Here is a 14667-nt window from a genome sequence, read left to right as displayed (position 1 = left end):
ATGTGACATTTTTGTTGTGGTGCAGTGTAGAAAAGGTTGCTGCAGACCGTCACTGCTGCTTCGGGGACCATCATCAGTGGGGACCAGCAGAGCAGCAAGGTGAAGCTGTGCTCTTGGCCGCAGGAGGAGGAGTTGCTGTTCGGTGCAGAACTCTCCGCCTCCTGCCAGGTCTGGGTCTTTCTGCGGCGGGCTGTGCTGCTGACTGATACAGCGGCATCCGTATTTACCCTGTTTAGACCTGGTATAAACATGTTTTTGAGTGATTCAATCACAAGCACGTCGACCTGGAGAGGTTGGAAAACGATAAACGTTTCTTCCCTGTTCCAAAACCAAAATCAGACCCTGAAAAGTGTAGGGTTAGCTAGCTAGCTACTGAAGATATAGCCTGCTGAATGTATACACATGCTGCTTTTGCTTTTTAATGATTATAACAGTGAAACAAAGGCCGACCCTGCTGTACAGGAACCAGTGAAGGGAAGCAGGGAAACTTTGCTGATATTCAGCCAGCTGTGTGTCATCGCAGTATACGCAGATGCACGTTGTTTGACTTCCCCCGGAGATCCCTGCCTGTCCAGCGGCAGAGGTCTGGGTGCTGGCAGCGGCATGGAGAGGATGCCAACCACTGTTTATTTGCACACACTGCGATGCCACACAGCTGGTTCAATATCAGCAAAGTTTCCCTTTATATTCACTGTGCAGTGTTTCCCACAGGACAGGAATTTATTTGTGGTGGTGTGGGGGGGTATTAAAAATATTTTTCAATACTCAGAAGAAGGAGTGAACATCCAACGTCAGAGTTAATTACTAATGAGCAGAACCTTACAGCAGGGCTCCACCAGCTGCAAAAGTAAGCGTTCCGTCAGCGTAGCGTCGCGGTGTATTCATTTGGGCTCCACTGACTGCGTGGAAGCGACACATAGAGAAGCCAGCGGGGTTGTTTACCGTTTGCTGAGCCATGAAATGTTAAAGCATTTTCCACCTAAGTTATTACATATATTTGAGTTATCTACAAGTTTACTGTAGTGATTGTCATCTTCTCGCTTTCAAATGTCCGCCACGGACATTTACACAATGTCATGGATAAACATGGGTAAATGCATGAAAAAAAATCATCACATATCTCCTCTGATAATGGTTTATTCATTTAAAAACACATTGTGCTCGTTTAGCACACTATTTCATGTAGTTTTTATCTGCTGGAGGGTCGCGTAGGGGAGCATAGCGCAACAAAAATAGAAGAGCCGCGTAAAATAGAGAGTTGTTGCGCCGCTCCCGTTGCCGGTGCAGCCACTGTAATTGATTAACGGGGGCGAGCTGCTACGTTGCAGCTGCAGTTAACACTGCTAACAGCGTGAGTTAATGTCTCTGCACATGTTGAGCTTCCAGCTATGTTAATACAGACACAGGCTAATATAACATGATGAGTAAGAGTTATTCGAACCACTTTTGGACTTCTTTGCCCACATATTTGTACCGAGAGGTGTTTGGATCCATTCTGCTACTACGTCTGCTTCTTGTTCTTCTTCTTCTGGTGGACCAGGTGTGTTAAGTGCATCTTTACGATGCATACCGCCACCTATTGCACCGGAATTGTAACGACAAGCTACATTCACAGACAGTGAGTCCCATTATAATGTGTTTATGAGCGAGGTCGAACAGGTAGCGCCAAAAGCAGAAAAATCTATATGTGGCGGAGATAATTTATTCGTGGCGCACCGCCACAGATAAATGAATGTATGGGAAACACTGCTGTGTTCTGTGGCGATCAGCAGTGATGTGGTGGTTCACTTTTACACTGTGATCTGTAGCCTATAGTTCAGCTTTAGCTTCTAACTATCTTCTCTTTTCGTCTTTTTAACCTGTTGTTGCTGCTGAGTCAGTTTGACATCCTGGATATATCCTTCAAACACAGATTGTAGACCCCTCTGTCTGCTTCTCTTTGGAATCACTCTTTCATTTTTCCAAAAATACGATAATATTTCTTCAGGGAGTGCAGTTAATTACAGTGTGGGCTCCATGTTTACTGCGACAGCTTGCTGGACCATCACAAAGGGGCGGGGCTTAGTAAAGTGTCAGTTGTCATCTACAGACAGGTGAAACAGCTTAATTGTTAAATCTCAACTAATAAGCTGCTGAAATGTTACAAATACTCTATAAACTGTCCATAGGTGGACTATCCAAATAAAGCGTCTCCAATTCAACTAATTAATGATGTATTTTTATGGATTAAGCAACCTGGCAGTATATACAGTAACTAAAATGAGCTCAACCTTTACCAGTTGCAATATTTGTTATGCATCACTAATTATAATACAAAGATATTGACAGTTCTGAAATGGTCTATTCTGTACAGTGAGTTCTATTAATTTTGGTATTTTAAGTATATTTTAATGCTAATGCTTTTAAGTTTTTCTTTAATACGATTTTGAATGCAGGACTTTTACTTGTAACAGAATCTACTTTTACTTAAGTACAATATTTTAGTACTTCTTCCACCAGAAATGTTAACCTTATGGTGCTAAAGTAAAAGTCAGGATGACCAAAGTTATCAGGTTAACTTGTTTGGGAACCATGCATGTCCATACAAAGTTTCATGACAATCCATGCATCATGTAAGATGTTTCAGTCGGGACTAAGGTGGTGCACCAACAGGCCGACATTGCCATTCACAGAGCCACAGCACCAGCACGGGTAAAAAATGAAAGAGAAGAAGAAAGTGAGCGAGAGACAGCAGACGGGGCAGAAATGACAAAAGAGGAGTAGAGAGTCATCCGCCTGAGGGCAAGACGATCAGTCAGCTCTTCAGAAGTTTAACTCCATGCAGCGCGGCGATCCTGAGAGAAGCTTTCTTAGATTTCCTCTCTCATATGTTCGCTCACCAATCCTATAATGCATATCAAATCAGCGGGTGAATAATGAAGCCAATCTCACATAAATTAGAGAGACATGCTGAATTCCCCTCAGGTTCAATCACCATGAATATTAAAGCAAACTCACAAGGTTACAGAGAGAAAAGGGTAGATGGGGAGAACAAGCGGAGGATAGATGAAGAAATGTGAAGAATGAAGGACAAAGAGAGGGGAGATAAAAAGGAGTGCTGCTGGTGAGAGGGGAGAGCAGTCGTTATACATTTACATCAACGATGACCATGTAATCATTTCGCTCACAACTGAAAACAGGGTTAGACAATGAGGTAATTAAATTGCCAGTGCTGCATGGCACGTCACTGATGGATCTGCAAGGTTATTCTCTAAAGTTGTATGTCCTAAAATAAGGAACAATATACATGTAATTGCAATAAGTTTAAGTTGTTTACAATTGCATGGATGTCCAAAAAGTAGGGCTGTCAAGCAATTAAAAAAATGAATGTAATTGATTACATGCTCTGTGATTAATTAATCTAAATTATTGCATACATACATGAATTTTGGTAGATGTGTCGTACTAAAGCTGCTGGATTTTGGACACGGTTGTCCCCCTGTCCTCTACCATTGAAACTGGTCTGCAGTCCATTGCGATCTGTTTTATAAGGGAGCAAGTTAGTTGTTCACAGGCAGACTTAATCAGTTTGAACACTTGATGGAGCGTGGTTTGACGAGGCTGACCGCTAGCGCTATCATCAGTGAGCTGTGCTAGTTCGGACCTCCGGGTTCGCTGCTAGATGCTTTGCGTTGAGGTGATATTTCAGGCTTTTAGCACTCAGTTGGTATGAACATTCCTTACTGCAGAAATTGGAGAGAATGGTGCTCCTATCAACAGTTCCATCTGGGCGTTTTTTAAATGTAAATGTTCCATTCACGGGGCCAAGCAGCATTGTCTCGTCTGACTCCCATCATGTGACAAAGCCACTGTGGCCTTCAATGTTGCACCGGGTCAAAGGGCACCACGGAATGTGATTAATCAGCGTTAGATTTTTTAACGCATTATATTTTCTGTGATTAATAAATCAAAAATAATGTGTTATTTTGACAGCGCTACTAAAAAGTCAACTTTTAATGGTGTCAGAAAAACAGCCTTGTTTTTAGCTGTGTGATGATACATTTTCCAGCTGATCCAAGAGTGTTTATTTAGCTAGCACTAGCATGGCAGATGGAGTAAATCTGCCATTAAAATCGTGGTGAAAATCAAGTCAAACTGAGCCCCTGCTATAAGTCAAGCAAGTCACAAGTCATTTGAAATTCTGATGATCTGATCAAACGTTGACTTTCTAGCTAACATTTTATTTGGGTTATTGGCGCATAGTTGCAATGCTGCTGCACAGTGGTACCTTCAGGTGCAGTTGAATGTGTCAGAATTACATGTTTATGGGCAGATAAAATGGAAAATGTTTGTTTCAGTGATTATTTTTATGTTTAGTGAAGCCTGATTGCATTTTTGTACTCTGAAGTTAAATCTACTTTGCTCAATGTTTCCAGAGGAGATGTGTCAGTTGAAACATTATCACCATTAACAGAATCAAACATTCGGTCAGACCCCCCGATGTTACCAAAAAGCCAGAGTCAAATTCTTACATTTTATCTGCAGTCTTGTTAGTGACTGTGAGAATTACACTTCACTTTTCCAGAATTCACAGAGGGAGAAGTGAACAAGTGCAAGTGGACTGGCACTAAATGACTGAAAGATCAAGGGGATTTTTGGAGCAGCAGAGGGAAGCGTAGAGCAGATTACTGATCGGAATAAGACATTCATGTTTTCAAATAGATATTGCTCCTTGCTTGAGTGAAGTTTCCAATTTTAGCTGTCGGTTCAGTTCAGAGGATGTTATCTGAAGTGTGTAAATAAGATTCGAAGGGATGAAAGTGGAGCTTTGTTACAGTTTGTGTGTGAGTGTCTGTGTGTGTGTGTGTGTGTGTGTGTGTGTGTGTGTGTGTGTGTGTGTGTGCGTGCCCGCGCATGTGTATGGTTGTCTTTGACCTGAGCAGCAGTCCACAACTCTAACTCTGCATTCAGAAACACATTTGGGTGGATTATAGGGTCATATCCATAGCAACAATTGGGATTCAGCCACACTGTATGTCATGTGTACCAGTTCAAGATCACTTGCATCATTTTTGCTTGTCGTCAGTTTGCTAGTAACTTAAACAACCCTGTCCTGCAGTGTTACTGCCTTCAGACATCACCTGATTCCCACTCCCACTAGTGTTGGCACATGTACAATAATTGTCATATTTGTACAGTTATTTGCCCTTCTGATCAATAATGTCAAAAGTGCCATAAATGTAAAATATTTTGACAATTTTCTTACATTTTCAGTTACTGTAGTAGTCAATTTAAGTCAGCATTGTCTCTCACTAATGTTAGACTTAGCGTTGTTGCTTCCAGAGCTGCCCATACTGCTGTGCAATACAGCGCAGTCTCTGATGGGCCCAGACTGGATTTTAATTTCTGGAAAGTATTTGGGGCGGCTCAGCGTCCAGACTGATACTGACAGTGAAACAGAATGTTGAGCTCACATCATCAGGATGGTCTTACCAGGGTACTTAATGTGTGGTTATGTTTAGGGGAAAAAAACAGTTGGTTATAGTTAGCAAAAATCATGTTCGGCTTAAAATACTAGAATAATATTTGGTGGCAGAATCACTGCTGGAAATGCAGCCATGGCTCGCTAAAGTCAGTCAGTATTGTTCTTTGCAGTGATCTGCAGTTCGGTAGCTGTCTCACCCCCAATAACAAACGCATATGCATGGCCTCAGAACAACTTTGCTTTAAAAATGTAGACGTGATATGTATGAAACATACAGATGTAACATGTTCATGGTTTGCAGAAACGTTCAAACTTCTGGTGACTTGGCCGGCGAGCCCTGCTACTTGCATGGCTCCATTTTCTGACTTAAATGAAAATCAAATCAATCACTAAAAAACTGGTTTGCACAATTTTCAGGCCATTGTTTTCGTAATTGCAGGTTTTAATTTAATATAATGTGAAATCTCTAGCTGCGTGCCCCCTTCGCTACAATGGAGTAATCCATCCACCCACCAGCTCATTCACGGCTCTGACAGAAAGCAGTGGTTCCCGGCCCACCAGCCTGTGGAGAATCGATTGGCTCTGGCTGGGGAGAAAAAAGAAGATCATGCTGACGGATTTGCAACAGGCAACTCCACACACACACACACACACACACACACACAAAGAGGAAAACAGTCATGTTATTATGGCACAGAGTCAGAAATACAGACACATTCAGTGAAATAGATGCTTTCAGCACCAAAACAGCACCTCTGGTTTTTGGAGCTCAGGCCACTTGAGCAGAAAATCCCCAGATGATCTGCCACATGTGTTCATTGACCCTCCATCTACCTTCCATCTATGTCTTCTCGTGCAGAGGGATCAACATTCTTAGTTTTTCATGTATGAATTATTATTATTTCTACACAACAAGAAACAAGTCATAATTGATTTTTCTAATTAATTCTTAAATGGCAGCACACTGTGTTGGTTCCACTTTAGCTTCTATAGCTGAGAGGTCCTGATGAGAGGATCTAGCAATGATGAAAACTTTTAAAGGCCCTAAAAATGTATTTTCTCAATCATCTTCCTGTGTGAAGACATTTTTGGGCAAACTTCAAACACTTTTCTTAACATTCAGCTCCGGAGCTGAGAGCATTGGAGCAGTGACCAGCAACGCGTTGCCCTACCCTCTATTTCATTCACAGTGGGTTTTGTAATGAAGTAATTTTGAGAAAAGAATCTGTAAAAGTTTACAGCCTGCCGTACTGCGATCTCACATTTTTTTTAAAAAAAAACTCCAGTGACCCGACTGACAAAATGAGACTCAACTCGAGGACTCCACGAAGGGTGATATTAATCATTGACTTAGGGACCAGCTCTGTAAGCACAAAGCTGAAATAACGAAGGTCGTAAAGAGTCTCAAGATGACGTTATAAAGCAGGACACGCTTAAAGAAGGGTATTGGAACTGATAGCGGGTATCAAGCCGATACTGACTCAAATGCTGTTCCTGTTTTAATGTATTGTTTAATGTGTTGTATGTGTTATTCTGTAGTTGTCATCACACCTGTCCAGGGACTACAGCTTAAAAAATTAGCCAAGCTGGGTAAACTGGCACATCTATAGAAATATTTATTAACGTGCACTGTCCCTGTATATATGATAAACAAAGAAATAAATAGCTAGATCAGGTATCAGTGACAATTGGGGCTGATATTCAATTTAATTCCATAGGCGTTTTTGGGATTGCCCGAGAGAACCTGCCCAGTAGGGAACTCCCCCCAAACCTACATATGTTTAACGGCTATTTTTTTCTGTTTGTGTTCGCTAAGCTAACAGGAATGCTGATGTGACGTACTGCAAACTGGCTGGCAGTTGGTCTTTCGCTCTGATGATTCAAGATTACTGTACGTTGTATTTCCGTGTCACATATATGCTCATTAAGCCTGGACTTTACTGTCGGTCCATTTGTCAGCATTTTCTTTTTCTTTTTTGTTATGAGCTGATTATGTTTAACAATGGCAGTTGCTGGTGCTGCATTGGGTCATGTGTTGGACCAAACTCCTTACACTTCCGTCACTTGAGGTTCTTCCTGTGCTGAGAGAGAACTTACTCTTTAAAAAAGGAGCTGAAAAAGTTGCTCAAAATGGCATTCTAGGAGCTATAATCATTGCTAGTTTTTTTGGTGCAAACACTACAAAAAAGGCAATTCTTAGAACAATTGAAAAGTTTCTTCGGTCAAAAAATGCTTATGGTTACGTCAAATTACATGTGTACTACCTCATGTGTCAGCAGTGCTCCTGGTAGACTGCTGAGAAAGCTAACAACAAACATATGAGCTGTTTGGAGGTAGCTGATGATTGCTATGCCATCAAGTTCTACGGGTACTTGCAATATCTGCACCCGTTCATTTTAAAGATTATTTAAACAAGTCGCAGGTGGAGCAGGGGTTGTCAAAGTCTGACACTGTGGACCCCTCCTCAGACAATACTGTTTCAACAGGAACCCTGTCACCCCCCTGTAAGATTTGGAACCATACTTCTCATAATTTGGGAGCTTTGGGCGATTTGAATGGGAAGTAAATTTAGTTCCCATGGAGGCAGTGAGTTAGCTGTTGGCGACAACCTGTGCCCCATTTTAAGCCTATATTTGTTTACATCTGCAAATTGGCACCATTAAAAGCCAAACTGGTTATTAACGGAAATGGAATATAATATAATCAGTTTGTTTTCTTTAACATATCATCATCTGAAAATAAGATTGTGTTTGTGATCTTACAATGAGCCATTTATATTTACATGGGTCTTTGTGTATGGACGTTGCCATGTTGCACTACCATGTTTCTGCAGTAGCCCAGGATGGACAAACCAAACACTGGCTCTCGATAGGGACATTCATGGTTTCACATTGGCCACCATAGTTAGCAGTTAGAGCTGGATGTAAAGTTATCAGAGAAAAAAGGTGAGCACACATTAGTGGGTGCTAGGTCTGCAACAAGCTGAACAGCATCTGAGAAACTGATTTGTCACATGAAACTGCTATTTCACTGTTTTTACAGGTTTTAATCACCTGGTCCCTTTGTTTTTGAGAGAAGGAGACCTCTATGGATAATTCAGCTCCTAGTGAAACCTCTTGAACAATGAACACTGAAGGAAATGTAACCAGGAGACATTTCCTGTGGTTGCTGTATGCAGGCGTCACCGCTAGATGCCACTAAATCCCCCTAAATCTTACTCACTGTTTCTTTAAGAAGCACCTTTTTCCAGTGATTTCTAAGAGGATTTACAACCATTTATTGTTCCGTTAGAAAGGAGATAATGACGTCCTCGAAAATTGTGAGTCACATTGACTCTTAAAATATGTGTATTGTGTCAATGTGCTCAGATCTGACTGAGTTATGACTCGCAGCAGAGTATGATTTGCAGTTTTATAGTGATTTAATTTGCTCACGAGCTGTGTGTCACAAGCATTGCTGCTGTGAATACTGATTGTGTTGATAAGTGGGCCAAATCAATGGGCCAAATACAATAACTAACCTCCCGTTGTTTTCAAACCACTTCTAATAACAGCGGTAATTTGTAATGTTATTATTCAAAGTGTCCTGAATTTTTTAAGTAATATGACGTTTCTCTGAACATCACTCCCGAAGCCCAGAGGTAAAGTTGGTCCAGGCTCTTCATTTGTAAGGTGGCAGTGAGATGGAGGTGGATGGTGAATTTATACAGTGTTTAATTTATTGATCTGAGTCAGCTTGACGTTTGTGATTCCATATTAATGGGCCAACTCTCTCAGACGGCATTTAATTTGGTGTTATCAGAATCACTAACAGGAACACAGCTGTGCTGTCTCATCAGCCATGCCGAGGGAAAAGAAGGAGAGCGAGCTGGGACCTTAACAAATCAGCTGCAAATGACAAGACTGATTTGATTTTTCGTTTTGGCATGGGAGAGGAGCATATTTTCAGGCGGAAAATGGGAAAGGGTACATTAATTCATTAGCATGAAATATAACTTTAGGTGGAATCTGGAGTTGTTATCGATGCTCTGGGGAGAGGCAGTGCTGTGCGGTGCTCGCAGCCCAGATGAAAAATCCCAACCAAGGTTGTGCAAATTGAGTTGAGCACATCCTGACTGACACACAGGATGGATGGCTGTCGTAGCTGGCAGTTTGCCGAGAAAGTCATATCCCAAAGTCCTCTCGTCCTCTGCTTTTTAATATAGAAGACCATATGTCCAGAGCAAATGGAGAAGGAGAGGACCAGTGCCAGACGTGCAACAAACAGGCCTGAGATATGGGTCTGCCAGTTTATTATCTGATGCCTGCATTTTATTGCATCTCATTTTATTACATTTATTGTAATACTCCTTCATTGTGTCAGTGATTATGATGGCTTTTCTAATGTCTGTCTCAGTGTCTTCTTCATAGTTAATAAAACAGAAAATGAGTCTACAGTCATGCTGGCGGCTCTGTGAGGCTGTACTTGAAGGAAATGCTCACATCAGCATGCTCTTTGTGTTCATCGTAAATCTGACTTTAAGAAGTGTGCCTATGAGGATGATTGCGATATGAAAACCTCCTGTGCAGAAACACTGAGGACAGACTTTGAATGAAGAATGGACATCTTGCATCCAGCGGTTTAACTTCTGAGATGACAAATATGTGAATATTTAGGGTTTTTAAGGGAGCAGGAGTAGATGTAATGTTAAGAATTTTGGAAAAGCTAATTGACTGAAAGCTAATTGTTGTTGTCCCATGGCGTTTCGACCTTACGCGTAGTGCCATTTTTTGATGACTTTGGAGTGAGACTGGTTTGGATATCTGGATATCAGACAAAGTGGTTGCGAAGGACGAATAAAACAGCCCACGCTCTGCCTGAACTATTGCTATACTTTATGTTAGACATGAGATCTTTTTTTATATTATGTGCACTTTACTTGAGTGCTCTGTGCAAATTTTTACTTCCTTTCCACTACATTTCAGATGGACATATCATTCTTTTTACTCCTCATTAACGGTAGCCACCAGTTACTCTGCAGCTGATTCCTTTTGCATTGTAAATACGCTGCAATGCAGTTCAAACTATCTGCCAGTACAGCTGCAAAATCCACTACATTCACCAGCTAGTCACTAACTTTGTCTGTCTGTTTGTGTTGGGCAGGCAGCGTACAGTGAGTTTATCAGAGCCTTTTCTTGCTGAAAGCAGCTGCCTGCTTCTGCTGATAGTGACTCTAATGAGTGAAGCGGGAATGAACTGAAAACATTAAAGCCATAAAACCAGAACAAAAAGCTGAAAGATGCCAAAAAGCTTTGTACAGCTGTGGGGAACTGAGTTGGGTGGTAATCCTCTGTGGGTTTGTCACTGCTTGGCCCCGTTCCTTTCATATAAACATATTTATCATGCTGTTTTTCAGTGTTGTATTAAGAACTTTGTTGCCAGGACGACCATTTTGTGATCATTCAGTTCACACCTGGTGCCCCCAGTGGATTTTTGATGACTGATAACTTTCCACTGAAACCACTTCTCTGCAGGACTTTCACAGAAACACTCCATAATGGGCAGGAGCTATAAACCATCAAAAACTAGTAAGTTAAAACATTTATCACAGAGTTCTGTCCTGTGACTACATGGCATCACTTTCCATTGCTATGCAGATGACACACAGCTCAGCCTCTCTGTAGAGATGAGTCAGTATTGCTCTGCTGCACACTGTTACTGTTCTCAGGATGGAAAAGTCTGTTAGTCACACAACTTCTTAAAATTAAAGGTCAAGTGTGTAGGATGTAGACAGATATTGAGGCAGAAATAGAATTTATTGTAATAAGGATGTTTTCTTTAGTGTTTAGTCACCTGAAAATAAGAATCGTTGTGTTTTTGTTACATTACAATGAGCTGTTTATATCTACATAGGAAGCAAAGACTGGTTGGGCGAAACACCTTTAGTTTTAGTCCTTAAATATGACACTTAAAGTTCAATTTCTCCTAAGCTGAGGGACTGACACAGAAAACCTTAAAAGGTTTCCTTATAAATGTTAACTCATTTCCAGCACTGAAAGAGACTTTAGAGCGGTAATAGTTTCCATGGAGATTGTTTGCATGAACTCACGCTTGTGATGCCTGTTATTGTCTCACAAAGTTGGCTTATAGTTAGATAGCGAAAAAATGGCAGAATGAAAGAAGACAAGACTCTGACCATATTGGTCAGAGGAGGAAAAGATTATATCTCTGGAGGAATACGATCATAGAAAGCACAAACTATTACATTTGGTCCAGGTGTGAAATCAAAAGCATATCCATTGGTTTCTCCTGGTCGCAGATCACTCTTCTCAAGTGTGTACGTTTTTTCCATTTGTCACCATAAACTCAGTGATGTTGCAGTTAAGGTAGAGTCAGAGGGACCTTAAGTTGTTTTGTTTTTTTTACCTTGCTGTGGTTGCTAAGGGTTTTTTGGACAACAGTCGAGGGATTCCATAAGTATAAGACCAAGACAAGGAGAAAACCATAAATACTTAAGTGACCTTAAGAAGGAGACTTGAGTGAGTTTTGTGCAACCAGTTTTATTCTGAGGACTAGGACTTTAAGGAAAATATTAACGCCCCAGGCCCTTGTTTATGGAGATCACCATGTTTCTACAGTAACCCAGAATGGACAAACCAACACTGGCTCTAGATAGGGCCATGCAAGTCAAGTCAATCTGTCACCATAGTTGGCAGCACTTTTGCGACGAGCAGTGCTGGAAAAACACAGAATTTTTAAGGTGAAACTGCTTTATTCAGTGTTTCTGTCAATTTAAATCCCAGGGTTATTTTATTTTTTGGAGAGTATAAGACCTTTGCAAACAATTCGGCTCCCAATAAAAACCTCAGACAAAAAAAGGTGAGCACACGTTAGCAGGTGCTGGGCCAGCAGCCCGTCTCTGACATGCCAAACAATGATGGAGAAACACTCAGTATGTTTACATCACATTAGAGAAAATCGATTGACCTCTTTTGACCCCTTTTGATGCGCAGGAGCAGCGGCTCTACTCTGTGCTCCCTCCGGATGTCTGGGCTCCTTACCTTTTCTCCAAGGCTGAGCCCAGCCACCCCATGGAGAAAATTCATTTCGGCCTCTTGTATCCGCAGTCTCATTCTTTCGGTCACTACCCAGAGCTCATGACCATAGGTGAAGGTTGGGACGTAGATGGACCACTAAATCGAAAGCTCCACCTTCAGGCTCAGCTCCCTCTTCACCAGGACGGTCTGGCGCAGCACGCTCATCACTGCAGAGGCTGCACAAAACTGCCATTCCATTTCAAGCTCCATTCTACCCTCATTGTGAACAAGACCCCAAGATACTTTAAGGGCCTGTGTCCACATAGCGCCTTTTCTGGCAGAAAGGCGCTGGAAGGGCGCTGCGGAGTGCTGGGATGAAGTGTCTGTGTGCCCCCAAAAAAAACGCTCACGAGGGTTTTCGTTTCTATGACAACAATATCTTAACAATTCCTGTAGCCGCGCAGTTTTGCAGCATCGCAAAGCAGCGAACTCCTCTGGTAATTTCATTAAAAAGGCATGGCATATAGGTCCACAGTAGCTTATTATTATTATTATTATTATTATTATTGGGTCTTTTAAGGGTGGCCTACAGTGAGTACCGGGCCATCAAATCACAGCATCCACGGTGAGAGGACACGCAATTGTGTGCGCTTTTACGCACACGGGTGTAGGTGATCACGGATCTTTGATGTGGGAAAGATGTAGCGCTCGGAGCGGCCGCACAAAAAAGGAGGAGCCGCTGGAAAAAGACGCTGGGCGCAGCGCCTTTTCCCTAGGCGTCTGCGGCATGCAGCCGCAGACGCCTAGGGAACAAAAAAAAGACGCTGGCCTTCTTCTGGTGCTCAGAAAAATGCAAATGAAAAATGTGGACACAGGGCCTAACTCCTTCGCTTGAGGCACCAACTCACTCCCAACCCAGAGGGGGGCAATCTACCTTTTTCCAGCAGAGAACCATGGCCTCAGACTTGGAGGTGCTGATTCTCATCCTGCCCGCTTCACACTTGGCTGCAAACTGCCCCAGTGTATGCTGGAGGTGACGGTGTGATGAAGCCAACATCATCTGCGAAAAGCAGAGTTGCAGTTTTGAGGATTCATTCGTTTAGTTTTATTTCCTGTTTTACTCTCAGACTTTATGTTTCTCTTGAATATATTTCATGCAAGTCAGTGTTTAAAAGTGCAGAGAAATAATATTATTATATGACCAATAGCTTTTCAATTGACATGGTGTTTGTGCTCTCATTTTACAGACACTCCATCCAAAAAGAAATTTGTGCTATGTAAGATGCCAGAAAACTGGACTACACTTCCTGTGTATTCTAGTCCTCAGTGTACCCCGCGTCGTGACAGCGTTGCAGTCTACACAAAGGGCAGGAAAGGCAGCAACCTCGTTTATGAAGGTTTCATTTGTCCACCTGCTGCTGAAGAACTGCCTATGTCGGCGCTGCAGCGACCACCGAGGGAGGACAGCTTTACGAAGAATTATGAAAGACTGTTAGGGAAGATCACAGCTGAGGACATGGCTGTAGCTCAGGAGAAGATCATCCCAAAAGATGAAAATAAAAGCATGGCATATTCTGCAACGAGTAGTGCACCTGGGCAAGGTGTTGTAGCTAAACAGCCAAGGACCATGCCAGACCATGAAGATGCAGCAGAGGCTGCAGCAACCAGTGAAAGTAAAACAAATCATCTAAATCTGTCTTTGCAGAGGATGGCGTCCGACACAGATTATCCATTTCCGTATGAAATCCTTGATGGAAGAGAGAGTTTACTCCCAGTCCCACCTGAAGCAGGGATGGATGAGTTTTCAAGTGGTTTTCAACCTTGGTGTACAGTGGACACAGAGCTCTGGAGGTTATTGTGTAACCCAGATCCTTCTGAACAGCCCGGCTTGCCCAGACCTGCCGACACGTACCACACTCCTGACCTGGGTTAGTGTGAAGGCTGACACTGTTTACATAACTTGTGAATAAATACTTTGAGCAGCGAGTAAATTTTTCTTTTCTGACTTACACTTTATCCTGGAAAAGAACTTCACATGGAACATCCAGAGTTCTCACTATTTACAATCTGTGTAGAGTCAAGAAAACACAGATACTCAACCTTTTGTGTTGTGTCTTGACAAAGAAGGGGTCGACCCTTAGGTGTAGGCAACAAAACCACTTGGTTAGGAAAAGATTGCAGATGTTG

General features: G+C 42.1%; 1 protein-coding gene across 1 annotated transcript in view; it reads left to right on the top strand.

The window, feature by feature from the left end:
• Positions 1 to 14458, top strand: part of LOC125898985 (uncharacterized) — a 58088-nt gene extending 43630 nt beyond the window's left edge. Inside the window, exon 3 of the mRNA XM_049593099.1 lies at positions 13728 to 14458. Coding sequence (XP_049449056.1) covers positions 13763 to 14413 — 651 coding nt within the window. The 5' untranslated portion in view covers positions 13728 to 13762 and the 3' untranslated portion in view covers positions 14414 to 14458. The remainder of the gene's footprint in view (positions 1 to 13727) is intronic.
• Positions 14459 to 14667: the final 209 nt, after the last annotated feature.

This window comes from Epinephelus fuscoguttatus, linkage group LG12, assembly GCF_011397635.1.
Source record: "Epinephelus fuscoguttatus linkage group LG12, E.fuscoguttatus.final_Chr_v1".
Taxonomy (NCBI): domain Eukaryota; kingdom Metazoa; phylum Chordata; class Actinopteri; order Perciformes; family Serranidae; genus Epinephelus; species Epinephelus fuscoguttatus.
Note: the sequence above shows the minus strand (reverse complement) of the source record. Positions and strands in the feature narration are given on the sequence as shown.